The sequence below is a fragment of the Podarcis liolepis genome (genome assembly GCF_965112155.1).
Source record: "Podarcis liolepis genome assembly, chromosome: 13".
NCBI lineage: Eukaryota > Metazoa > Chordata > Lepidosauria > Squamata > Lacertidae > Podarcis > Podarcis liolepis.
The window spans coordinates 2,499,776-2,526,693 of record NC_139573.1 but is presented as its reverse complement, the minus strand read 5'-3'; the positions used below and the strand labels follow the sequence as shown (position 1 = coordinate 2,526,693).

The window sequence follows — 26,918 nt, the reverse complement described above, 5'->3', positions numbered from 1 at the left end:
AAGGGGAAGGTTTTGGCCATTTAAAGCAGCGGGGGTTGGGAAGGAGGGGGCAGGAAAGGGACTCGGACTCCTGGGTTCCCCGGAAGAGGGCTGGTGGCAGGGGAACAGCTCAAAGCAGCCTCCGAGCACACAGCTGGGACCAGATGTTCCCTCTTCTCCAGGTTGGACGAGTGCCGGATCATGTCTTCAGCCAAGCGCCCCTTGTGGCTCAACTGGGAGAATCCCGACATCATGTCCGAGCTGCTCTTCACGAACCACGAGATCATTTTTAAAAATGGAGATGGTGAGTGGGAAGGGAGCTCAGGGATGGATGAGGGGGAGAGAGAAGAGCCGGGAGCATTGCTTGCAGCAGAGGGGTGGGGAACCCTTTTCATCCCGAGGGCCACACCTCCCAAGGGCCACATGCAAGTTGTGGACGGGGCCAGAAAGTGGGTGGAGCAATCAATGTAAATTTTACCTTCATACCATGGATTTGTTTCTACACAAACTCACACACCCCTCTCTATCCTCCATCCAGGCAATCCAGAGGCATTGCTAGAGTTCAGTGTCACATCCAGCCAGGCAGAAATTGTTGTTGTTTAGTCGTTTAGTCATGTCCGCCTCTTCGTGACCCCCTGGACCAGAGCACGCCAGGCACTCCTGTCTTCCACTGCCTCCCGCAGTTTGGTCAAACTCATGCTGGTCTCTTTGAGAACACTGTCCCACCATCTCGTCCTCCGTCGTCCCCTTCTCCTTGTGCCCTCCATCTTTCCCAACCTCAGGGTCTTTTCCAGGGAGTCTTCTCTTCTCCTGAGATGGCCAAAGTCTTGGAGCCTCAGCTTCAGGACCTGTCCTTCCAGTGAGCACTCAGGGCTGATTTCCTTCAGAATGGAGAGGTTTGATCTTCTTGCAGTCCATGGGACTCTCAAGAGTCTCCTCCAGCACCAGAATTCAAAAGCATCAATTCTTCGGTGATCAGCCTTCTTTATGGTCCAGCTCTCACTTCCATACATCACTACTGGGAAAACCAGAGCTTTTACTATACGGACCTTTGTTGGCAAGGTGATGTCTCTGCTTTTGAAGATGCTGTCTAGGTTTGTCATTGCTTTTCTCCCAAGGAGCAGGCGTCTTTTAATTTCGTGACTGCTGTCACCATCTGCGGTGATCATGGAGCCCAAGAAAGTAAAATCTCTCACTGCCTCCATTTCTTCCCCTTCAGTTTGCCAGGAGGTGATGGGCCCAGTGGCCATGATCTTCGTTTTTTTGATGTTGAGCTTCAGACCATATTTTGTGCTCTCCTCTTTCACCCTCATTCAAAGGTTCTTTAATTCCTCCTCACTTTCTGCCATCAAGGTTGTGTCATCTGCATATCTGAGGTTGTTGATAGTTTTCCTGCAATCCTAATTCCAGCCTGGGATTCATCCAGCCCAGCCTTTCCAGGCAGAAATACTTGGGGGCAAACAAGGAGCAATGAGGGAGTTGGGAGAGGGCAGATAAGAGTGGTTTGGAGGGCCACATTCAGCCCTTAGGCCCACGGTTCCTGAACCCCTTTGCTCCTTCAGATTGCACCCATTCAGTTATCCCCCAGAGGGGCTTGTATGGAGCATGATGGGAAAATCCATTACTGGATGTGATTCCACTGCCCACAACATCTTGCAGCCAGGCACTTAGGCAGATCTTTTCTCCATCTGTTTATACATCCTTAAAAAAACCCCAAACCATCAGGTAACACCTAGTGGCAGAGAGTTACTTCCAGTGCAAGTTTTGGCATTTTATTTATTTATTTCATACATTTATACGTGGTTTGATGCCAAAACGGTCTCTAAGCAGTTTGCAAACTGTATAGAAAACCGTCGACGAAACTGGAAAACTACAGTAATAACGAGAACAATAAAATCCCCACAAAGCAAAAAGCACTTTTTTTTTTTGGAGGGAAGACTCTTAAGAGTCAGGGATCCGTTCCCTCTTCACACACCTTTCTTTCTTGCCAAGGCCCAGCCCAGACAGCCATCTGACTCTCACCCAGGTTGCTACCTCCTGCCCAAGACTCTCACCCACCCAAGGAAACACCCCTCTGTGGTACTGCTTCCCAAGCTTCGCCAAGCTCAAAAATAACACTCAAAATTGATATACACAAATATACATATACCGTATTTTCTGCTCCATAAGATGCACTTTTTTCTTCCTAAAAAGTAAGGGGAAATGTCTGTGTGTCTTATGGAGCGAATGTGTGGTCCCTGGAGCTGAATTGCCCAGGGGCAAAAAGCAGATCATGCTTTTTTTTTTGAAAGAGGGAAGGGGGTGTTGAAAGGAATCAGCTGATCGGAAAGCGATCGGGGAGGGAGATAAGGGACGCTAGAGATAAAGGAGGCTGCCTGGGAGGGGGGGAGGTAAAAGCCCAAGGATCCTCAGGATTTTTGCATTGGGTCACCCCAAATTCACCATCAGATCACATAGCATGTCCATGGCTATAGCCTGCACCACAAAAATCATACACCCACTGTTTCGTTCAGAATATTTTTTTTCTTGTTTTCCTCCTCTAAAAACTAGGTGCATCTTATGGTCAGGTGCGTCTTATGGAGCGAAAAATACGGTACCTAATATACACAAAAATAAGAACCTAACTTGAAGTGGGGTGGGACGTTCTCAGCCTTGCTTCCACCCCAAAGGATTCTATTTTGTGTCTTGTCGTGTCCCTTTGTTCCTTTCTGGAGTTTCCCATTCCATTTTAAGGAAGAGACACACTAGGACTCTCTCCTCGGCTATTTTTCCTCCCCGCATCAGCACCGAATCTCACACCCACACACCCAGCCTCTCAGCCCATCAGGGGACAACTCACTCCTGACCACTCCAGTCCCCTCTTTATTTTAATCGTCTCTTCTGTAATTCCCCAGACCTCCGGCAAGATATGTTGACTCTGCAGATCATCCGGATCATGGAGAGCATGTGGCAGAACCAAGGACTGGATCTCAGGTAGCGTTAAGGCAACGTGTCGTGGGGTGGGACTTTTGCCTGCTCTTTCATCCTCCTTTGACCTTTGCTTTGAAAACAAGTGAATTCTCTTTTGCTGGAGAACACACACACTGCCCCAAGCCCAGAAGTGTCTCGGTGTGTTCCAGAAGTGCTGTTTTCAGAGGCGAGGTTGCAGACTTTTCATGGGTTGGTTTTAAATAAAGTCGGGGTTCCAGACTATAAACAGCTGCACTCTCCCTGCCACCAAGAAGGCGTCCAGCGAGAAATCCTTATCAAAACAGCAACCATTGGGGCTGTGGGTGGGTATGAAATACAGTGGTGCCCCGCAAGACGAATGCCTTGCAAAACGGAAAACTTGCTAGACGAAAGAGTTTTCCATTTTGGAGGTGCTTCGCAAAACGAATCTCCTATGGGCTTGCTTCGCAAGACGAAAATGTATTGCGAGTTCCTGCAGGTTTTTTCCCCTTTCCTCCCCTTTTTCTAAGCCGCTAAGACGCTTATCAGCTGATCCGATAAGCCGATAAGCCGCTAAAAGCCGCTAATAGCGCTAATCCGCTGATCCGTCAATGGGCTTGCTTCGCAAGACGAAAAATCCGCTAGATGAAGAGAATCACAGAACGGATTCTTTTCGTCTTGCGAGGCACCACTGTAATCCCTGTTGCGGGGATTCGAACTGCCGACCTTCTGATCGGCAAGCTCTAGGCTCTGTGGTTTAACCCACAGCGCCACCTGCGTCCCTTAGAGGTAGGCTGTCCCTAAACCTGGAGGCTCCATTTAGACTTTCCGACCTTCCATGACTACAGTGGTACCTCGGGTTAAGAACTTAATTCGTTCTGGAGGTCCGTTCTTAACCTGAAACTGTTCTTAACCTGAAGCACCACTTTAGCTAATGGGGCCTCCCGCTGCTGCCGCGCCGCCAGAGCACGTTTTCTGTTCTCATCCTGAAGCAAAGTTCTTAACCCGAGGTACTATATCTGGGTTAGCAGAGTCTGTAACCTGAAGCGTCTGTAACCCAAAGTACCACTGTATGCCTAATCCCCTGTTTCCCCCCAAGCCTGCTCAGTCTTCTGTCTTCCTCCCGGTCCTTTGCAGGATGCTGCCCTACGGCTGCCTCTCCATCGGGGACTGCGTGGGCCTCATCGAGGTGGTGAAGAGCTCCCACACCATCATGCAGATCCAGTGCAAGGGCGGCCTCAAGGGGGCGCTGCAGTTCAACAGCAACGCTCTGCACCACTGGCTGAAGGACAAGAACAAGGGAGAGGGGTCCGTGACTATTATTTGCTCCATTCCTTCCCTCCCCTCACCATGGGGTCCCAGGCTGGGTTGCAGCCATTTTGTAAGAAGCAGCACTAAACTCAGTTCCAAGCAAACGACGGCCACGGGTCCTAAAAATATGCGCATCTTGCATGCTGAAGGCCTGGGCAAAATGGTGCGTCCTCAGCAGACGAGGAAAGCTGTCCAGCGAAGGTGCCAGGCGCCTCTCTGTGGGGAGGGAGTTCCACAGCCGAGGGCTCACCACAGAGAATGCCTGGCTGTAGCTGCGTGCCAGAGCACCTGCTTGGCCTGCAGAAGGTGTGGGTTCAACCCCCAAGGGCATCTCCAGGGAGGACTGAGAGAGGCTCCCCTTTCTGAAACTCTGGAGAGCCGCTGCTGCCAGTCAGGGTGGACAATATTGAGGTAGATGGACCCCTCCACATGGTATGGCACAGTATAAAGGCAGCTTCCTTCATTCTGGGCCAAAAATTCTGGGCCAAGAAGGGATGCGGGTGGCACTGTGGGTTAAACCACAGAGCCTAGGACTTGCCGATCAGAAGGTCGGTGGTTCGAATCCCCGCGACGGGGTGAGCTCCCGTTGCTCAGTCCCTGCTCCTGCCAACCTAGCAGTTCGAAAGCACGTCAAAGTGCAAGTAGATAAATAGGTACCGCTCCGGCGGGAAGGTAAACGGCGTTTCTGTGCGCTGCTCTGGTTTGCCAGAAGCGGCTTAGTCATACTGGCCACATGACCCAGAAGCTGTACGCCGGCTCCCTTGGCCAATAAAGCGAGATGAGCGCCACAACCCCAGAGTTGGCCACGACTGGACCGAATGGACCTTTACCTTTACCTAGAACTGCCAAGAGAGCCCGCTCTGCTGATATTAACACTTGAGAGGGTCTGCAGGGAAGGAGAAGGGGGGTGCCTTTCAGCTTTTGGGGGCCTGAGTCACTTTGGGCTTTAAACGTGAGCACCAGGACCGGGCCCACAAACAAACCAGCAACCAGCAGGGTGGCGGCGGCGGCCAGCTGTGGGTCAGGAAGAAGTGGGGGCTTTTGTGGGTCTTGCTCACCCTCTGGGAAGGGAAGGACTGGGAGGTTTGATGGCACAGGACAAAGTTGTCAACGTTCCAGGAGTTGTGGGGAGAATTTGCTAAAAGGGCTTTGGGATCAACTAGAGGCATGAGGCATGGATACCAGAGGAGTTATGGGGTCTGCTGCTGCAGAGACTGGGGTGAGGTGATGAGGAAGGGCTGCCGTAGCTCATAGCTTCTGCGCGCAGAAAGTTGTAGCTTCCATCCCTGGCATCTCCGCATAGGGCTGGGAAGGATTCCCTGGAGAGCCACAGCTGCCAGTCAGGGTAGACAGCAATGAACAAGACGGACCAGTGGTCTTACCAGGCGGCTTCCCTTGCTGCTAATCCTGGTGTGTGCAGAGTTCAGCAAGGCCCTTCGTGCTAACATTTCCCTCCTTCCTGGATCCAGCTATGACGCTGCCATTGACCTCTTCACGCGTTCCTGCGCCGGTTACTGCGTCGCCACCTTTATCCTGGGCATCGGGGACCGCCACAACAGCAACATCATGGTCAAGGACGATGGGCAGGTGAGTGGTTTCCTGTACTCGCTGCGAGAAGCCAAGTTACAGGGAACCAGGCAGAAGGCCTTCTCGGTGGTGGCCCCCGCCCTGCAGAACGCCCTCCTACCAGATGTCAAAGAGAGAAAAACAACTACCTGACTTTTAGAAGACATCTGAAGGCAGCCCTGTTTAGGGAAGCTTTTAATGTTTAATAGACTGTTGTATTTGAATATTCTGTTGGAAGCTGCCCAGAGTGGCTGGGGAAACCCAGCCAGATGGGCAGGGTATTAATAATAATAATAATAATAATAATAAGTACACAAATGCGCACACTTCCCTCCCACCCACGGGCTTTGTCCCAGGAAAACAAGCAACAGTGAAAAATTCCCCCCCTTCTCTCTCTCTGAGAGCCAGTGTGGTGCAGTGATTAAGAGCGGTAGTCTTGTAATCTGGGGAACCGGGTTCGCGTCTCCACTCCTCCACATGCAGCTGCTGGGTGACCTTGGGCCAGTCATACTTCTTTGAAGTCTCTCAGCCTCACAGAGTGTTTGTTGTGGGGGAGGAAGGGAAAGGAGAATGTGAGCCGCTTTGAGACTCCTTAAAGGGAGTGAAAGGCGGGATATCAAATCCAAACTCCTCCTCTTTTTCTTCTTCTCTCTCTTTCTGTGCCACCTTGCTGCCTTCCCCACCAGCTGTTCCACATTGACTTTGGCCATTTCCTGGACCACAAGAAGAAGAAGTTTGGCTACAAGCGGGAGCGAGTCCCCTTCGTCCTCACGCAGGACTTCCTCATCGTCATCAGCAAAGGGGTGCAGGAATGTACCAAGACCAAAGAGTTCGAGAGGTAAGAGATGGGCAGCCTTCAGCCACACGTCTCCTTTTTTTTTGTTAAATCATTTTTTAATAATTTTCCAATAAAAAACATCCAATTAACATATCAAATCATAATCCAATTAAAATAAAGGACTAAAAAAGACCAAATTATCATCCAAATTAGAATTATTAATTTTTCGGGACTTCCCATAGTCTGGACCTTAAAGCAGAGCTCCAAATCTCAATCCTGCCTCTCCTCGTTGTTTCCATATTTCCACATCTCAATTTTAACGCTTTAAAGTTCTCCGTTTCTGGCTCTTTGATTCTCAATCATGTCAGATGTCATATAATCTTTCATCCATCGAGTACAGCTTTATTTGTAAGGCCACACGTCTCCTGCATAGCTGTCAACTTTCAGATTTGAAAGTTGACAATCAGCAGCCTCGAAAATAAGGGATCAGCAGCCTCACCTGTCCCGGGGACAGTCTACGGGATATCTAACAGCGGAAAGCAGCGGAAAACAGTGCTGGAATAAGGGAATTTCCCGCAAAAAAAGGGAAGGTTGACAGTTATGGTCTCCTGATAACTTGCTGGGAAACCCTTCACTTCCCCACCACCCGAAAACAACACAAACTAGGCATCCTTCGCCCACAGCATCCCTCAAAATCCAGGAATCTGGCTTCTCCACACTCCCTTCCCCCAAACCACAGAGACAAGGACTCCCTCCCCCAATTGTTTGTTGTTTAGTCGTGTCCGACTCTTCGTGACCCCATGGACCAGAGCACGCCAGGCACGCCTGTCTTCCTCCCCCAATTACACCCGCCTTTTCAAGAACTGCAGCGTTCAGTTGTGTACAGGAGCCACACACACACACACACACACACACACACACACACACACACTATGAACTGGGACTTCACACTTCAAATGACACACCCACCTGCCTTTGCAGCAAACACTGGTTTTCCTCCCCAGTTTGCTCCTCCCTTCTACTTTCCCCCTTGCACGCTCATACACTTGATCTGAGAACGCAAGAGCCTGGCTGCTGGATCAGGCCCAAGGGACCCCATCCAGTCCAGCATCCTGTTCTTGCAGCGGCCAGCCAGATTCTCCAACGGGAAGCCCGCATTCGGGACCTCACAGCCACAGGGACACTCTCCCTGCTTGTGATTCCTAGAGCTATCCTGCCTCTGACCGTGGCAGGAGAAGATAGCCATTGTGGTTAACAGCACAGATGAATGAATGAATTTTATTACAGTGGTGCCTCGCAAGACGAAAAGAATCCGTTCTGTGATTCTCTTCGTCTAGCGGTTTTTTCGTCTTGCGAAGCAAGCCCATTGACAGATTTGCGGATTAGCACTTTTAGCGGCTTTTAGCGGCTTATCTCCTGATCGGATCAGCTGATAAGCGGCTTAGCGGCTTAGAAAAAGGGGGGGGGAGGAAAAAAAACCAGCAGAAACTGACAAGACATTGTCGTCTTGCGAAGCAAGCCCATAGGAAATTCGTTTTGCGAAGCACCTCCAAAACAGAAAACTCTTTCGTCTAGCGGGTTTTCCGTCTTGCGAGGCATTCGTCTTGCGGGGCACCACTGTATTACGGTCACAGACCAGTTCCGGGTCACTTACAATATCAGGAAAATCGTAAAACACAACAGGGATACATTGAATTGCAATTGGGTACAACAGAGACAATTCAGATATAGCGACAGTTTTTTATTTATATATATATATATATATATATATATATATATATATATATATATATATATGCAGGTTTTGGTGTCTTCGGGTGTCTTCCCGTGTAAGAGTTGGGGTGTCTAGGCGACGTTTCGACGAGGTCTCACTCGTCATCTTCAGGCTGGTGCTTTCGGCTTCTTGTTCCTGGAACAGAACACACCGAAGACACCAAAACCTGCATTCCTGTACCCGTGAAAATCTGCTTTCGTAGATTTTCACGGGTACAGGAATGCAGGTTTTGGTGTCTTCGGGTGTCTTCCCGTGTAAGAGTTGGGGTGTCTAGGCGACGTTTCGACGAGGTCTCACTCGTCATCTTCAGGCTGGTGCTTTCGGCTTCTTGTTACTGGAACAGAGCAGGATCTCAGTGTTTGAGTTCCTATAAATACTGTTGAGGGGGTGTGGTGTATAGCCTCCAACGTTCTGGGCAGATAGGAAGTTCCCAGGTTAGTGTGCCTTTTCTTCTTTTGTTCCTTAATTACTTGAGGGATATCTTGAGTGATTTCTTGAGTGATATTCTGAGTACCACTTAGGTGGGTCATTAAGTGTGGATTAGTTGCTAAAGCTTTCGTGTCTTGACCTCTTGAGCTTGTGAAGAGTTTTTCTGAGAAGATGGCTGTACTGCACTTAGTTGTGCTCTGGCTTGGCTTCGTGTATAGGGGCGAGCTGTGGTTTTGTGCCCTGTGCCAGCCAGATCTGTGTAGGGATTGCAGGGGGGTGCAGCATCCGGAGGTGCCACTATGGTTTGGCTACTGGATGGTGTCTGTAATTTATCTGTGGAGAGGGTCTGGGTTTGGGTCTGGTGTGGTTGATTGGTGATGGCGTTCTGTGTGCCTCTGGTTCTGGTGTCGGTTTTTGTGGGGAGGGCTAATTTCCAGATGTCTGGCAGGCGGGACGTGTCGTCACGCTTGTTCATGTTGTGAGGGTGTTTCTCTATCTCGATGGCTTCCATGATTATTCTCTTGTGGTGATGTTCCATGTTAAAGAGCAATTTGGAATCTGCAAAATTAATTTCGTTAAGTCTGCCCAGCCACGTACATTGGACAAACAAACAGACGAATAAATGCACGTATCGCAGAACACAAGAATGCCGTCAAAAAAGAAGAAAAAACTTCCTCTCTTTTCCAACACATGAAAGAAACAGGACACGAAATTAATTTTGCAGATTCCAAATTGCTCTTTAACATGGAACATCACCACAAGAGAATAATCATGGAAGCCATCGAGATAGAGAAACACCCTCACAACATGAACAAGCGTGACGACACGTCCCGCCTGCCAGACATCTGGAAATTAGCCCTCCCCACAAAAACCGACACCAGAACCAGAGGCACACAGAACGCCATCACCAATCAACCACACCAGACCCAAACCCAGACCCTCTCCACAGATAAATTACAGACACCATCCAGTAGCCAAACCATAGTGGCACCTCCGGATGCTGCACCCCCCTGCAATCCCTACACAGATCTGGCTGGCACAGGGCACAAAACCACAGCTCGCCCCTATACACGAAGCCAAGCCAGAGCACAACTAAGTGCAGTACAGCCATCTTCTCAGAAAAACTCTTCACAAGCTCAAGAGGTCAAGACACGAAAGCTTTAGCAACTAATCCACACTTAATGACCCACCTAAGTGGTACTCAGAATATCACTCAAGAAATCACTCAAGATATCCCTCAAGTAATTAAGGAACAAAAGAAGAAAAGGCACACTAACCTGGGAACTTCCTATCTGCCCAGAACGTTGGAGGCTATACACCACACCCCCTCAACAGTATTTATAGGAACTCAAACACTGAGATCCTGCTCTGTTCCAGTAACAAGAAGCCGAAAGCACCAGCCTGAAGATGACGAGTGAGACCTCGTCGAAACGTCGCCTAGACACCCCAACTCTTACACGGGAAGACACCCGAAGACACCAAAACCTGCATATATATATATATATATATATATATATATATATATATATATATATATATTTGCTTTCGTAGATTTTCACGGGTACAGGAATGCAGGTTTTGGTGTCTTCGGGTGTCTTCCCGTGTAAGAGACACCCCAACTCTTACACGGGAAGACACCCGAAGACACCAAAACCTGCATATATATATATACACACACACACACACACACACACACACACACACACACACACACACACAGTGGTACCTTGGGTTACATACGCTTCAGGTTACATACGCTTCAGGTTACAGACTCCGCTAACCCAGAAATAGTACCTTGGGTTAAGAACTTTGCTTCAGGATGAGAACAGAAATTGTGCTCTGGTGGTGCAGCAGCAGCAGGAGGCCCCATTAGCTAAAGTGGTGCTTCAGGTTAAGAACAGTTTCAGGTTAAGAACGGACCTCCGGAACGAATTAAGTACAGTGGTGCCTCGCAAGACGAAATTAATCCGTTCTGCGAGTTTCTTCGCCTTGCGGATTTTTTCGTCTTGCGAAGCACGGATGCACCCTGGTACTATATTATAATGGGATAGCGGGCAAAGCACAAAGCGGGTCGCTCCCCAGCAGGAGGAGTTTCCCCAGCCTGGAGGTTCTGTTGCCGGGAAGAGGCAAAGACACCCCCTCCCACCTCCCCACGAAAACAGCCCCCCTTCCTCTGTCGCCAAGCCTTGCCGCGTCTTCGCTCGGCCAAACCGCGTCCCACATCAAAGCCCCAGCCCGCTCCTCTCCCTCTCTCTCCACGAGGTGCCAAAGGAAGTTCGAGCCCAGGAACCGAGGGCGGACGCACGAAGCGCCTGGCGCGGACTCTCTCTTGCTCCCCCCGTTACCTTGCGCCACGCCGCCGGGCTCCCCACAGTCTTGGCAGCTGCTCCCGGCTTCTTCCCACCCCCGTAAAGGCGCCTTCGCGGCGGCCCAAGCGCAGTGGATGCCTCCTCCTCCTTGGTCCCCCTCCTCCTGCCTTCACGCAGTTAGGGCAAAATGGAGCAGCCACGTGGGGAGGGGGAGAGAGAGAGAGAGGCAGAGGCGGCGGCGGCGCAGAGACCCAGCCAGATCCGCTGGATCCCAGCCCACCTGCCTCCTCTGTGCCCTCTCCAGAAGAGGATCCCTCTGGAAAAGGTAGCTCGCTCCCTGCCAGCCCAGTTCCCGCTTCAAAAGGAAACAAACTCGCAAGACGTTTTGTCTTGCGAAGCAAGCCCATAGGGAAATTCGTCTTACGAAGCACCTCAAAAAACAAAAAACTCTTTCGTCTTGCGAGTTTTTCGTCTTCCGAGGCATTCGTCTTGCGAGGTACCACTGTACTTAACCCGAGGTACCTCTATCTATCTATCTATCTATCTATCTATCTATCTATCTATATCACTAAACTATAACCTAAAATTATCATTTAAAATTAAATTTATTGAAAAATGATTTTTGGTAACAGACAGTAATTTTTTTTTTTAACATACAAATATTGCCAAACACTGTTTATTACACATATGGCAAACACAAGGCATTAACTTTTTTAAAAAACTTTTCTGACTAGATGGCTGACATCCTTTTCCCGAGGTCAGTCCATCGATGTCTGGCGTTAGGTCTTGTGCTGTAGCAATCCGCAAAACAGCATGGAGGTTATCATCAGTGATGCGTGATCTGAGCTTGGTCTTGTTCAGATTCATGACTGAAAACATCTGAAAGCATGCGCTGAAGAGGCGGCTTTCTTGTGTCAAAAAAAAAAAAGCGAGAATAAAAGGTGAAGGCTGGCGGCCGGCGGCGGCTACACGGGCCACATGACAAGGTCTGGCGGGCCGGATTCGGCCCGCGGGCCTTGTGTTTGACACCCGTGACCTAGAGGGGAAAGCTATAAGTTCCAATCTACATTTGAGAGAACGTTCAAAGATCACATCTTTTAATTCCAAATGAATCTTGAACAACACAGTAGAGCAGAGCTTTCCGAACGCCATGTTAGTGTGTCGGCTGCAGCGTGCAGGTTTGTCTCGCGAACGCTCCCTGCACTCCCCCTGGGGCTGGAAAGGGGTTAGTTTAACCTCCGGTTTGCTAGTAAATCTGAATCATTGTGTCGTGAAATGATTCACATCTAAAAAGTGTGTCACAAACATGAAGAGTTCGGAAAGCTCTGTGCCAGACGCACATGTGTACACGCAAACTTCAGAAATATTCCAAAGCATCCTGCCTCCAACAGTGGAGGCATCTTGCCTAGAGGCCATCAATAGCCTCCTCCTCCTCCATGAATTAGTCTAACCCTCTTTTAAAGCCATGTAAGTCTGTAACTGGGACACGGGTGGCGCTGTGGGTTAAACCACAGAGCCTAGGACTTGCTGATCAGAAGGTTGGTGATTCGAATCTCCGCAAAAGGGTGAGCTCCCGTTGCTCGGTCCCTGCTCCTGCCCACCTAGCAGTTCGAAAGCACATCAAAGTGCAAGTAGATAAATAGGTACCACTCCGGCAGGAAGGTTAACGGTGTTTCCGTGCGCTGCTCTGGTTCGCCAGAAGCGGCTTAGTCCTGCTGGCCACATGACCCGGAAGCTGTACGCCGGCTCCCTCGGCCAATAAAGCGAGATGAGCGCCGCAACCCCAGAGTCGGCCACGACTGGACCTAATGGTCAGGGGTCCCTTTACCTTTAAGCTGGTAACCCTCGTTGCCTCCAGTGGCAGGGAGTTCCATAGTTGTGACGACATCTGCCCCGAATCTCCCCACATGTCAAGTCCCTCCTCCCTCCGCTTCTCCCTCCCAGGTTCCAGGAGATGTGCTACAAGGCCTACCTGACCATCCGCCAACACGCCAACCTCCTCATCAACCTCTTCTCCATGATGCTGGGCTCGGGGATGCCGGAGCTGCAGTCCTTTGACGACGTGGCCTACCTGCGCAAGACCCTGGCGCTGGACAAGTCGGAGCAGGAGGCGCTGGAGTACTTCACCAAGCAGATGAACGAGGCCCACCACGGCGGCTGGACCACCAAGATGGACTGGATCTTCCACACCATCCGCCACATGCCCCTCAGCGAGGCCGGCCACGACTGACAAGGACCCTCCGCCACCGGGGGGAGAGAGGAAGCGCCGGCCCTCCAGAGCGGCAGGGAGAGGATCCGGGACCGCTGTCGGAGCTACCAAGGCAAGGGGGCGGGGAGCCCCGTGTGAACTCGGGCAACCGGGTTCCTGATCCCCTCTCGGGACCGGCAGGGAGAGGATCCAGGAGCGCTGGTGTGCCTTGCAGGACGCGAGGAAGGGAGGGGAGAGGGTCGCCCAGCCCCCTGCACAGGGGTAAGGGGTCTTGAGGTTGAGAGAGGTTGGGGGGCAGGAAGCGGGGACCAGTTGCCTTCTGCGGGTGGGAGAGATGTAGGCATGGAAACGGACCCTTTTCCCTCCCGGAAGTGTGTATGCGTGTTTCCCCCACCCTTTCACCCAATTTGAAATTCTCTTCCCCACTTTTCACATCGGGGGCTAAAACAGGAGACACCCATTGGCTCTGCCCTCCAGGCAGGTTTATACTTGAATTGCCCCCACTGCCCTTCTCTCCCCCTCCTTGGCAGAAAACGGGGAGAGGGAGGTGGAGAGGGGAGCGTGGTCGAGGGGAGGGGGTTTTACTGTGGGGGAAATGGGCAGAAAGTGGCAATACTTGAAAAAAAAAATATGTCCAGGGTTGGAAAGGAAACAAACAAAAAAATGGTTATTTTCTCTTTTTTTTTTCAAATAAAATTTTGAAAAAGAGAGTATTGGTTGGAAATGGAGAACGAGAATAGCAGTGATTCCAACTTGGATTACAAAGGCTTTAGGAATTGCCTTGTGTGAAGCAGTTCATTGGGTTAATTCTGTGCGAAAGAGGACGCAGTTCTTTCTGTCTGCCCCAAACCACCTGCCTGTCGATCTCACGGCACGACCCCCAAGTTAATCTGCAATTAATCCAGAATGCGGCAGCTAGACTGGGGACTGGGAGCGGTTGCCAAGACCACGTTACACCAGTCCTGAAAGACCTACATTGGCTCTCAGGACGTTTCCAAGCACAATTCAAAGTGTTGGTGTTGACCTTGAAAGCCCTAAACGGCCTCAAAGGCCCAGTAGACCTGAAGGAGCGTCTCCACCTCCATCATCCATCACTGACACTGAGGTCCAGCTCCGAGGGCCTTCTGGCGGTTCCCTCCCTGCGAGAAGCCATGTTACAGGGAACCAGGCAGAGGGCCTTCTCTGTGGTGGCACCCGTGCTATGGAACGCCCTCCCTTCAGATGTCAAGGAAAGAAACAACTATCTGACTTTTAGAAGACATCTTAAGGCAGCCCTATTTAGGGAAGTTTTTAATGTTTGATGCTGTGTTGTTTTTAATATTCGGTTGGAATAATAATAATAATAATAATAATTTATTATTTATACCCCGCCCATCTGGCTGGGTTTCCTCAGCTACTCTGGGCGGCTTCCAACAAAACACTAAAATACAATAACCTATTGGAAGTCGTCCAGAGTGGCTGGGGAAACCCAGCTATATGGGCGGGGTCTAAATAATAAATTATTACTATGACTATTATGAGAGGGGGCAGGAAAACCACCTCTCTCCGCACCACAAATGATGTCCAGAGCATGTGCTGTCTGGGGCTGATGGGAGTTGTAGTCCAAAATATCTGGAGGGCTCCTGGTCGGCAAATACTGTGTCAGCAGGACGGGCAGACCGAGAGCACAAATGTGTCGGCGTGTTTGTGCGTTTGAGAAGGAAGCACTGACCCTGCAAGGACAGCGGAGGAAAGGAGCTTGAGGAACTCTTTTTGAGCACCATCTTCTAAAAGCGCAATCTGGAGAATTTTCCTCTCTTTCGCTGACGGTGTGGGTAAGTGGCAGCAGGAAATGTATTTAGTGCCAAAGGAAAATGTGTTCCGTACTATTTCTCACCCACCCTGATGGCGCTGCACAACTTTACACACGCTTTTGCAACATGCCCACCCCCTTGACTCCAGCTCCTGCCCCCTCTTGTGCTTCAGCCTTTGGGGGGGGGGTCTCCAAAGAGACAGTCGCGCCATCTAGGGGCCCTGACACCCTCTCCTAGCCCACTTCCCCCAAAACCTCCTTGGGTGACTAGGCATCAGGGCTGCTAACTTAAACTCACCACACTTTGCTCTGTAACTATGAGCAGGTAGTATAAAATTTAGCGCTGAGCCCCCCAAAGCAGCCCATTAAATCTTCTCAGACACAGGAGCTCAACAGCCTGGTCCCCCCCCCTTGGCAACAGGTATAGTGGGATAACTAGTCTCTAAATTCACAAATAGGCTGGAGCTGATGGGAGTTGTAGTCTTAAAATGCGGGTTTGCAAAGGCTGAACAAGAGTCTTGGCAAGATCAGGAAAAGCTCAGCTCTTTCTCATAGTGACAGAGGGCTGCTTATTTCTGGTGGGTGGGATTCTGGGATCTTTGGAGAAATGCAATGAGCTGCTGATGACACGGCATTTGTCAGGAATCGGGAGTATGGTTGAGGGACACTGAGATTCCTAAAAACTGGTCTTCATATCTCAGAATAACGACCATAAAGTAACATTTGTCCCATTTTCAAACTTGCCTCTGATCCTCTTCCTGCCTGTCATCAAACAGGAATTCTTTAGTTGTGATTCCCGCAGTTGGACTAGATGAGCAATTCTACGATTGTACGACTCAATTCCATCCGTGTGTTTGTCCACTTGATGAGCTGGACAATAAAGTCGCTGGACAAAGAACCATGCAAACGTAACAAGAAATAATTTATAGTGATCTTTGCCACTGATAAATTAACAAGGCTTTGGTTCTTATTCATGAGGTAGGGCGGATTTTCATCGTATCGCATAGCAATAAACATTTATGGCAGCCTTCAGGAAACCCAGCGCTCTTAAGCAGACGTTTTGGACTACAACTCCCATCAGGCTCGGCACCGCACAGGCAGGGCTGATGGGAGTTGTAGTGCCAAAAATCTGGCGGGCGCCAAGTTGGGAAAGGCTGACATAGTCATCAGTGCAACTGATAAATATTGAAGCGAGGGAGCTGGGAGTCAGCAAAGGGGCACTGAAGAAACCGGAATACGGGGAACAATTAAAACAGGTGCCGGGTAAAGGGTGACTGTGAAGCGCAGGATTTCGCTCTATTACATAGCAATAAATCAATTAAATTTATAGCAGACACTGCTGCTGATAAATTAGAAGGAGGGGAAGGGAGGGGAAAGGAACAAGGGTGTAAGTCGGGCAATTAAGTCAGGAAAACACAGCCTCCTCTCCACTTGTGTGGCAGGACGTGGGCAATTTACTGTATTTTTCGCTCTATAAGACTCACTTTTTCCCTCCTTAAAAGTAAGGGGAAATGTGTGTGTGTGTCTTATGGAGTGAATGCAGGCTGCGCAGCTATCCCAGAAGCCAGAACAGCAAGAGGGATTACAGCTTTCACTGCGCAGAGATCCCTCTTGCTGTTCTGGCTTCTGAGATTCAGAATATATTTTTTTCTTGCTTTCCTCCTCCAAAAACCAGGTGCGTCTTATAGAGCGAAAAATACGGTATAGTGAGCCTTTGCCACCGATAAATTCAGAGCAGGCAAGGAGAAGATCAAGCTGTGATTCCTGCATTGCAGGAGGGGGCTGGATTAGATGACCCTCAGGGCCCCCCCAACTCGGTAATTCTGTGATTCCAGTGGAGAAGAGAATAAAAGGAGGTAGAGCTGAAACAAATTTTGGCTGCGCGGGACTAGAATCCGCTGGCCCAAATTAAAATGCGCTTTCTGCATAACTGAAGTCTGTCGCAACATTCCCAATTACGGATGCTGGTGGATTCTAGACAATTCTTCAGGGGTGGGGATTTCATGGCTCAGATTACATTTTTTCACTTTTTGGAAATGCATTCAAAAAGTTTGTTTCAGCTCTGGGGATGAGAGGGCCCCCCCTTTTTACGTGTTTAGAAATTGTTGTCGATGTTCCAGACGTCTCCACTCAGGGCATTGGCCGCCCCCTGGAGCGTCCAAGTGACGAATGCCAGCTGGCGGCGGAAGAGGACCTCGTCGAAGCTCTGGGGGGCCTCCCGCAAGAGGCTGACGTGCTCCAGCAGGGCCTTGACGGTGTGGGCACCCCGGCCGTGCAAGATGTGCCGGAAAGGGGTCTCCGTCACCGCCACGTACTGGGAGAGGAAGTAGAATTCCACCTGGGGCAGAGAGGGGGAGCCATTAGTGGAGTAAAGATACCCAAAGTCCACAGCAGTCCCCAAAAAACTAGCAGAACCCCATCTGTACCAGGCAGGAGCTGGTGAATCGGGGAGGAAGAACAGAGGGCATGGAAGCATCATCTGCAAAAGGCTGCTCCTTTGATTCCAGGTTAACTAGGTAAAGGTAAAGGGACCCCCGACCATTAGGTCCAGTCGTGGCCGACTCCGGGGTTGCGGCGCTCATCTCGCTTTACCGGCCGAGGGAGCCGGCGTACAGCTTCCAAGTCATGTGGCCAGCATGACTAAGCCGCTTCTGGCGCACCAGAGCAGCGCACGGAAACGCCGTTTACCTTCCCGTCGGAACGGGGCCTATTTATCTACTTGCACTTTGATGTGCTTTCGAACTGCTAGGTTGGCAGGAGCTGGGACCGAGCAACGGGAGCTCACCCCGACGCGGGGATTCAAACTGCCGACCTTCTGATCGGCAAGCCTTAGGCTCTGTGGTTTAACCACCCACAGCGCCACCCGCGTCCCTCTCCAGGTTAACTAATAATAACTAATAACTAAAACTCTGCAATCCCACACAAGAGAGCTTCCCGCAAACCACCCTGGTGGCAAGAAAGAAAGGGAAGCTTTGGTGCATCGAGGGGGCAATTGTGCCAGGAATCATTTTCAGGCCGAGGGCCGCATTCCCTTCTGCACAACCTTCCAGGCAGCGCCAGGGGCAGAACAGTAACTCGTACGGTTTCTACAGACATGCCATCCAGGCGAGCTCAAGGACACATCTTAGCCAGGCAGAAACACTCAAGGAGGGGCAAAAGCAAGGCTAGGGACGGGGAGTGGTGGCCCCGAGAGAGATCCGAGGGCCAGACGGTGAGACCTGGGTTGCTGGGCTTTCCCTTCCTTTCTCTAGGTTACTAATCATGGGCCATATGCAGGGAATAAAGGGACGCAGGTGGCGCTGTGGGTTAAACCACAGAGCCTAGGACTTGCCAATAGAAGGTCGGCGGTTCGAATCCCCGCGACGGGGTGAGCTCCCGTTGCTCAGTCCCTGCTCCTGCCAACCTAGCAGTTCGAAAGCACACCAGTGCAAGTAGATAAATAGGTAGTAGATAAATAGGAAGGTAAACGGCGTTTCCGTGCGCTGCTCTGGTTCGCCAGAAGCGGCTTAGTCATGCTGGCCACGTGACCCGGAAGCGAGATGAGCGCCGCAACCCCAGAGTCGGCCACGACTGGACCTAACGGTCAGGGGTCCCTTTACCTCCTTTACACAGAGAATATCCATGCTATCAGGGTGGGTGGGGGAGAGATTAGGACAAATAGCAGCCCCCTTGCCGTCCGCCCCACGCCTCTGCCTCGCCTCACCCGCATTATGCGGACGTTATACATGCGCAGGAGCCTCTCGTTCTGCTCCTCGGAGCTGTAGATGTCCTTGCGTAGCTTGTCCGCCGCGCGCATGTAATCGCCTCTGGCCGAGTACATCCATTGCAGGGTCAGCCCTCGGCTCTGGCGGAAGCAAGCGGGGAGGTTGAAACCTTTGAAAAGACGGGGTGTTTGTTTTTCCCGGGGAGGGGCGCAAGGCAGGCTTTACCTTCAGCAGCGCCGTGTATTCGTTGAAGCGAGCGATGTGCTCCAAGAGGACGTCCCCGTAGCACCAGTAGTCGAGGGGCAGGAGATGGTCGTGCGTCAGCTTGATGAGCAAGTGGCCCACCACCTCGGCCACCGTCTTGGCCACGGCCGGCAGGCGCCCGTGGAGAGCCCGGTTGAGGTTGTCGTATGTGTCCGCCATGGTGTTGAGGAACGGGTAGCGGCGGGAGTCCTGCGGGTAGAGAACCAGTTTGAGATTGAGGGGTGTCGGTGAAGCTCCAGGAAGTGGGGTAATGGGGGGGGACGCTACTGCGTTTGTGGGGGGGGGTGCATGTGTGTCCGCAGCCTTTCTCAACCTGTGGGTCCCCAGATGTTGTTGTTGTTGTTTTTTAACTGTTTTATTAAATTTTCTTAGTAACGTAACATTATTATATATATTCTATAAACAAAGAATACAGAACACAATTCATTCATACTACAGTGCATACCTACATAGCATTAATATATATAGTTTCTGAAAAAGGGCTTACATAACAAAATCCATTCAAAATACCATCCGGTTTCCTTTTTTTCTTCCCCCCCCCGCCCCCCAGTCATGCCTTCCTTCTTCATATCTTTATCCATGTACACAGTCTGTTCATTCGAGCTTGTATGTTAGGGTTGGCTTCCCCTCTTTCTATCCAGTTCCTGTAAAATGCCCATTTATTTGTGATTCTTTGGCATTTGTTTTCCCATCTATCCTCTACCACTATCTGTGCAAATATTTCCAATTGTACGTATTCAAAAACATAACCATTCCATTTTTCCATATTCCATTTGGCCTTTTCTTTCCATCCCAAAGCACTAGCTGCCATTCCAGCTAGAATCATAATCTTGTACAACTCTTGCTTATTACTTTTTACTTTGTTATTTCCCAATATTCCCGAAAATAACAAATCACTATTAACGTCTATGTTTATTTGAAATAATCCAGAAATTACCTTTATAATCTTTTGCCAATATTCCTTAGGTCCCCAGATATTGTTGGACTACAACTCCCATCACCCCTAGCTAGCAAGGCCAGAGCTCAGGGATGATGGGAGTTGTAGTCCAACAACAACTGGGGACCCACAGGTTGAGCCGCTGGTCTAGGGGCATAAGAGGGTGGCGAGATTTCTCTTGCAAATATGCAGTCAGTGGCATTAAGGAATAAGAAGAACCATGTTCCATGTCACCTCGCCTCCCTATTTTTAGAGGTCCTTTTTATTCCGCAATCATGCCAACTTGTGTTCATTATGTTAATGGGGCAGTTAGACCACAACTCTTGTTTTCAATGCTGTTTGTAACTGTGGACATTTTGGGGGTTCGTTTCCAATTGGCATTTCCTCCTGAAATCCTGTAACTTTTCTGAAGATTCTTTTATCTGTCCCGAATCTTCCAACATTTCAGATTCACTGGGTTTCTGTGAGTCTGAAAAAGGATTACTGTAATGCTCGCCATTTCCTTCCACACCACTGTGTTCCCTCCAAGTTCCCAAGCAGCCAGTTGTTCCTCCCCACTAAAATGAACGCTGGACTGAGACAAAATGGGTTGGGACCCTCACCTCAGCAAAGGAGAATTCCACAGCAGGGACCCCCCCAAAGGAGGTGAAGGCGAAGGCGCTGCTGTCCATGGGAAGGGGGCGGATTCTGACATAAAGGAGAGCATAATAAGAAAGCTGTTAAAAGAGTAAATAAGAGGAGAAGGGAAATGAAGGGATACGGTATATTGTATGGAGATGTAGTACCCCTTTGTGCATTTCTTCCCATCGCCTTTAAGGCAGCCATCTTTTTTTTGACAGCCACATTGTTATTTGACTCTCAGCGTGGCTCATACAAAGTCAAAACTTGGTGGTAGGGTTGCTCAGAGGCACTAACTTTCTCTTTTTAAATAATCATTACTTGCAGCTTTCTAGATGCTAGACTGAAATATACTCGGAGTCGAGAGTGGATTTCATGCTCTTTATCCAGCTCATAGTGGTGAGGAGGAATGGAAGTTCCCCCAGAATGTCTGCTTTATATACATTGTATACACAATGGGCCCCACGTGATTGGCTAATTCCGGGATTCTCCTGTAGGCCAATCAGGTTGCGGATTCATTTCCACCTGGAACTGGATTGGGTGGTTTCTGCGGACCAATCAGACTGCTGCATTGTTCTAGGACCAATCAGACTGATGCATTCTGAATCCTGTTGTTCTGGGACCAATCAGACTGCTGCATTCTGAATCCTGTTGTTCTGGGACCAATCAGACTGCTGCATTCTGAATCCTGTTGTTCTGGGACCAATCAGACTGCTGCATTCTGGACCCTATTGTTCTAGGACCAATCAGACTGCTGCATTCTGGACCCTATTGTTCTAGGACCAATCAGACTGCTGCCTTTTGGATCCTATTCAACTCAGTACATAACATAGACCCAACCGTTAAGACAGATTTCAGGGCTCAGCCCCAGCTCAGCTGGGAAGAAGCTCAGAGGAGCAGCTGGAGGGGCAGACCCGGTTTCGACTCCCCCCCTCTAGGCTATGAAGCTCACTGAGTGTGACCTAAGGGGCCAATCCCTCACCCTCAGCTTGACCTCCCTTACAGGGTGGTTGTGAGGATTACGTGACATAAGCCACCTTGAGCACCGTGGAGGAAAATGTGAGGTATCAATGCAATAAGTAGGTAAATAAACAGCAAGAAGGGTTGGAAGGGGAAGTCAAAGACTAAGACTGTGAGCTCTTACACCTCCGTCTCCCAGCGCTGACCCTGTTCGGTCACCTGGCCGAAGATGCTTTGACCACTGCGGCTGGGACTGTCCACCTGCAGGAGAGAGAGAAAGAGACCAGGAGGCAAAGGGTCAACCCTGCCTTCCTCCGAACCTGTAGATTAGAAAATTTTTCGCTCCATAAGATGCACCTGACCATAAGGCGCACCTAGTTTTTAGAGGAAAACAAGAAAAAAAAATATTCTGAACGAAACAGTGGATGTATGGTTTTTGTGGTTCATGCTGTGGCCACAGACATGTGATCGGATGGTGAATTTGGGGTGACCCAGTGTGAAAATCCTGAGGATCCATGGGCTTTTACCTCCCCCCTTAGCTCTCTCCCGATCCCACCGATCAGCTGTTTCCTTTCAACACTCCCTTCCCTCTGGTTTGCCTTAGTGTCTTTTCCTTAGATGGAGCAGTTTTTTGCTCCTCCTTTTCTTCTAACTTCTCTCCTTATTGCTTTGGTCTTCCTGTTTCCCCCCTTTGCAAGTTTGCTGCCTTTACCTCCCCCCTCCCAGGCAGCCTCCTTTATCTCTAGCCTCCCTTATCTCTCTCCCCGATCGCTTTCTGATCAGCAGCTTCCTTTCAACACCCCCTTCCCTCTTTCTAAAAAAAGAGCATGATCTGCTTTTTGCCCCTGGGCAATTTGGCTCCAGGGACCACGCATTCGCTCCATAAGACGCACAGCCAGCCCAGCATCCTGTTCTCACAGGGCCAGCCAGGTGCCCTTTATGGGAAGCCTGCAGACAGGATCCAAGCACAAGAGACCTCTTCTCTCTTGTGGTTTCCAGCAACTGGGATTCAGAAACATCGCGTCCTTGAAGGCAGAGCACAGCACAGCCATCCTGGCTAGTAGCCCTTGCTAGCCCTCTCCTCCTCCATGCATTTGCCCAATCCTCTTTCAAATCCTGTGGGAGGGAGTTCCACTGTCTAACTGTGTGCTGCGTGCAGAAGGACTTCCTTTTTAAAAAAGGCATCTTTATTAATTTAAAATAAATACATTTATGAGAAAACAGATGTACATACAATTAAACAAATAAGAGAAAAATCAAACAAACCGCCACACTATAAGGTGCAAGAAGATTAATATAATTATCATACGTGCTCCTGATACTGAACACAATTATAAAACTTATAGAGAAGAAATTTAAAACTGACTTCCAATTAATCTCGCAGAAGGACTTCCTTTTACCTGCCCTGAATCTTCCAATGCTCAACTCCACTGGGTGCCCACAGTGCTACTTTATAAATCTTAAACTCAGGAGTCTAGGCTCCCTACCACCTTCCCATCCCAGGCACCCCATAACTCATCTGCCGTGCCCCCCTCCTCGTCTTGCCCCCCTCCCTGGGAACCCTGGAGCCCCCTCCCTCCAGATCCAGCTGCTTCAGACCCCAGAGTCCTGGCAGGGTGGGGGGAGCTGGGCTTACCTGCTTAATGATGCTTTCGATGAGGCCGACAAGTGCAGGGCTGGTCTTGGCGAAGAATTTGTCGTCTCCTGGAGGGTGGGAGAGAGGACAGAGGCTGAGCACCGGCATCAAGACTCTCCTCCCCATATCTCTGCCCCGCTTATCTCCCCAGCCCCCTTCTCCTTTCTTCAAATGCCCCCTTGCAAAAGGCCAGATCCTCTCTGCTCCCTCGTAGCTCAGCAGCAGCTCCTGCCCAGGCTCAGTCCAGGGTTGGCGTCTCCAAGTAGCAGACCCCTGCGTCAAACCATGGAGAGTCGCTGCTGCCAGTCTGAGTAGGCATTACTGAGCTAGATGGGCCTCAGTCAGTGATCTCGTTTAGATGGACCTCAATGGTCTCATTTAGAGAAAAGTCCCAAACGCTGCAATATTTCCTCACGAGGGACTTTTCCCATCCCCTTGACCAGGGGTCAGCAACCTTCTTCAGCCGTGGGCCGGTCCACCGCCCCTCAGACCATGTGGGGGGCCGGACTATATTTTGAAGAAAAAAATGAACAAATTCCTATGCCCCACAAATAACCCAGAGGTGCATTTTAAATAAAAGCACAAATTCTACTCCTGTAAAAATACGCCGATTCCTGGACCGTCCAGGGCCGGAATGAGAAGGCGATTGGGCTGCATCCGGCCCCCAGGCCTTAGTTTCCCTACCCCTGCCCTTGACTGTTTTGGTTGCCCTTTTCTGAACTTCTCCCAACTCTGCAACATCCCTTTTAAGGTGAGGCGACCGGAACTGTACACAGAAGAAGAGTTTGGATTTTATATCCCGCCTTTCACTCCCCTTCAGGAGTCTCAAAGCGGCTAACATTCTCCTTTCCCTTCCTGCCCCACAACAAACACTCTGTGAGGTGAGTGGGGCTGAGAGACTTCAGAGAAGTGTGACTGGCCCAAGGTCACCCAGCAGCTGCAGGTGGAGGAGCAGAGACACAAACCCGGTTCCCCAGATTACGAGTCTACCACTCTTAGCCACTACACCACACTGGCTCTCTTATACACAGTTATTCCAAACGCGCCATGGATTTGTATAATGGTGTTATGGATGCTGCTGGATTCCTTCCCACAACGCCCCCTCCTTTACCCACTCACCCAGGACCACGTTGTCCAGGCTGATATAGGCAGCGGCCTTAAGGTGCAGCATCGTCAGATAGCCCTGGGAAAGAAAGGAGCAGGATTTGTGAATAAGACCACTCAGCCGCAAGAGGGACAAGGCATTGGGGAGGGGGGGGTCGCCTTCCAACTCTATGATTCTGTGAAAAACGTCTTCGACATCTCCCTTTCCATGGAGGCGCAGATTGCAGCTATAACAAAGGCGGCATTTTTCCATCTCCGCCAAGCTAAGCAGTTGGCTCCTTACCTCTCTCGCCCTGAGCTAGCCACTGTGATCCACGTGACGGTCACCTCCAGACTAGATTACTGTAACTCACTCTGCATGGGGCTGCCCTTGAGACTGACCCAGAAACTCCAGCGGGTGCAGAATGCCGCGGCAAGACTCCTTAAGGTGTCCTTGCCACGGGATCACATTCACCCGGTGCTATACCAGCTACACTGGCTCCCGGTGGAGTACAGGGTCAGGTTTAAGGTCCAGGTTTTAGCCTTTAAAGTCCTATACGGCCTAGGACCCTCGTACCTACGGGACTGCCTTTCCTGGTATGTCCCACAGAGGACCTTACGGTCTTCAAACAAAAGCATCTTGGAGGTCCCAGGCCACAGGGAGGTTAGGCTGGCCTCAACCCGAGCTAGAGCTTTTTCGGCTGTGGCCCCGACTTGGTGCAACGCTTTGCCACAAGAGACTAGGGCCCTGCGGGATTTGACATCTTTCCGCAGGGCCTGCAAGACGGAGCTGTTCCAGCAAGCCTTTGGCCAAGGCACAGCCTGACTCCCTCCTTTGGCAATCTTCACAGAACTCTACCCAATGGTTGCCATCAATTTGATCTGAATTAATTTTATACTGAAATGATTTTAGAATGTTGTATTATTTTATTGTTGTTAGCCACGTCTGGGGAGGGCGGGATATAAATAAAAAATTATTATTATTATTATTATTGCTTGCCACTCTTCCTTCTATGACAGGAAGGGATCTTAGCTGGGACACTGGAGCCCTCCCCTGAACTGGGTTGGGAAGGGGAGATGGGGGTGGGGTGGGGTGGGGGACTTGTCTCACTTCCTTTCACGCTGCATTTCTAGCCAAAGGTCCGGGTTTTAAAGCTCCCATTCAAAGTGCTTTTTTTTCTTTTTTTGTCGCTTTCCCTGGGGAAAATGTGCATTTTACTGCTGGATTTGGAGCCTCGAAAGCACAGCACAAAATAAAGTCTGGCTGAACCCAGCTGAGAGATGTGCCCCCCCTTCTCCAAGCTCAAAAGGAAAAGCTTCCCAGAATTTTAAAAATGTGAATTCTTGGACCTTTATTCCAGCCACGTTCCATTGCAGTGTGCTATGTGCAAGATTTCTGAATAATAATAATAATTTTTTATTATTTATACCCCGCCCTTCCCGGTTCAGAAAACCGGGCTCAGGGCAGCTAGCAACAAATTTAAAACACTTAATTGATGCAACAAAAAACAGCATAAAATACAGTATAAAAGGTGAAAAACAATAAATTCAGGACTCAAAAATCAATTTTGGGGGGAAATCCATCCAATTCTGCCCTCCAGCCCCCAAAACCCCACCCCAGGTGCCTGCACCCCCTTTTCTGTTTAAAAGCCCCAGTTCATTCATGTGTCCTGCTCACCTCAAGCCACTCGGTGGAGCCCACGCTGCCAAAATCACCAGCATCCCAACTTGCAAACAGCAAACTTCTCCGGAGCTGGAATCCTAAAGTGATGGAGGAAGAACAGGGATGGCGATTCACTTACCGTTTGTTTCATAAAGTCCATACGCCGCTTGATTGTAAAACAACCACAGCAACAACCCTCAAAGTGGGTTAAAACAATAAAGTTATCATTTATTTATGCGACCACAGCTGTGTGGGTGTTATTGGCCCAGAGATGGAAAGAAGATAAAGTCCTGACCAGAGAAGAAGGGCAGATAAAGTACCGTATTTTTCGTTCTATAAGACGCACCAGACCACAAGACGCACCTAGTTTTGGAGGAGGGAAACAAGAAAAAAAATATATTCTGAATCCCAGAAGCCAGAACAGCAAGAGGGATCGCTGCGCAGTGAAAGCAGCAATCCCTCTTGCTGTTCTGGCTTCTGGGATAGCCGCGCAGCCTGCCTTCGCTCCGTAAGACGCACACACATTTCCCCTTACTTTTGAGGAGGGAAAAAGTGAGTCTTACAGAGCAAAAAATACGGTAGATGGATTATGCCGAAATGGCTAAAATGGCAGGAAGAATCACAAATCAGGAAGGCCAAAATGTTAATAAGGAATGGGGGAAATCTATAACTTATCTTAAAGACCATTGTAAACAGTTAAAATCGTTAGTAGGATTGGAATATCACTTGGAGTTTAGTGGTGAATTTTGGATACAATGGAGAGGTAAAAGATCTGGATTCTTCTAAAAGATACAGGAGAAAATGATTAACATAGGACCCACAAAGGGGAGGAGGGAAGGCCAAAAGATTCCTCGGAATCTTGTTTTTATGTTGTATGTTGGATACGTGAATGTAAAATTTTAATCTGAAAAACCAAATAAATAATTTTTAAAAACCACAATAGAATTATCAGGAAAGATAACTCTTGGAAACGTTCAA

At 49.7% G+C, this 26,918-nt stretch overlaps 2 protein-coding genes across 12 annotated transcripts in view; one reads left to right on the top strand and one right to left on the bottom strand.

Moving 5' to 3' along the window:
- The window catches only part of LOC310692066 (phosphatidylinositol 4,5-bisphosphate 3-kinase catalytic subunit alpha isoform-like), a 36,520-nt gene extending 22,531 nt beyond the window's left edge, over nucleotides 1–13,989 (top strand). For all 5 annotated transcript variants that reach the window (XM_083472528.1, XM_083472530.1, XM_083472527.1 and 2 more), the window contains 6 exons: nucleotides 162–283; nucleotides 2,874–2,952; nucleotides 4,045–4,215; nucleotides 5,688–5,805; nucleotides 6,471–6,622; nucleotides 13,019–13,989. In XM_083472528.1, the coding sequence (XP_083328654.1) occupies nucleotides 162–283; nucleotides 2,874–2,952; nucleotides 4,045–4,215; nucleotides 5,688–5,805; nucleotides 6,471–6,622; nucleotides 13,019–13,304 (928 nt within the window). In that variant the 3' untranslated portion in view covers nucleotides 13,305–13,989. The remainder of the gene's footprint in view (nucleotides 1–161; nucleotides 284–2,873; nucleotides 2,953–4,044; nucleotides 4,216–5,687; nucleotides 5,806–6,470; nucleotides 6,623–13,018) is intronic.
- Nucleotides 13,990–15,984: 1,995 nt separating this feature from the next.
- The window catches only part of TFR2 (transferrin receptor 2), a 49,506-nt gene continuing 38,572 nt past the window's right edge, over nucleotides 15,985–26,918 (bottom strand). For all 7 annotated transcript variants that reach the window (XM_083472571.1, XM_083472570.1, XM_083472576.1 and 4 more), the window contains 9 exons: nucleotides 25,956–26,038; nucleotides 24,314–24,377; nucleotides 23,195–23,262; nucleotides 21,743–21,819; nucleotides 20,583–20,667; nucleotides 19,005–19,232; nucleotides 18,779–18,919; nucleotides 16,776–17,413; nucleotides 15,985–16,532 (listed from right to left, as the gene is read on the bottom strand). In XM_083472571.1, the coding sequence (XP_083328697.1) occupies nucleotides 17,171–17,413; nucleotides 18,779–18,919; nucleotides 19,005–19,232; nucleotides 20,583–20,667; nucleotides 21,743–21,819; nucleotides 23,195–23,262; nucleotides 24,314–24,377; nucleotides 25,956–26,038 (989 nt within the window). In that variant the 3' untranslated portion in view covers nucleotides 15,985–16,532; nucleotides 16,776–17,170. The remainder of the gene's footprint in view (nucleotides 16,533–16,775; nucleotides 17,414–18,778; nucleotides 18,920–19,004; nucleotides 19,233–20,582; nucleotides 20,668–21,742; nucleotides 21,820–23,194; nucleotides 23,263–24,313; nucleotides 24,378–25,955; nucleotides 26,039–26,918) is intronic.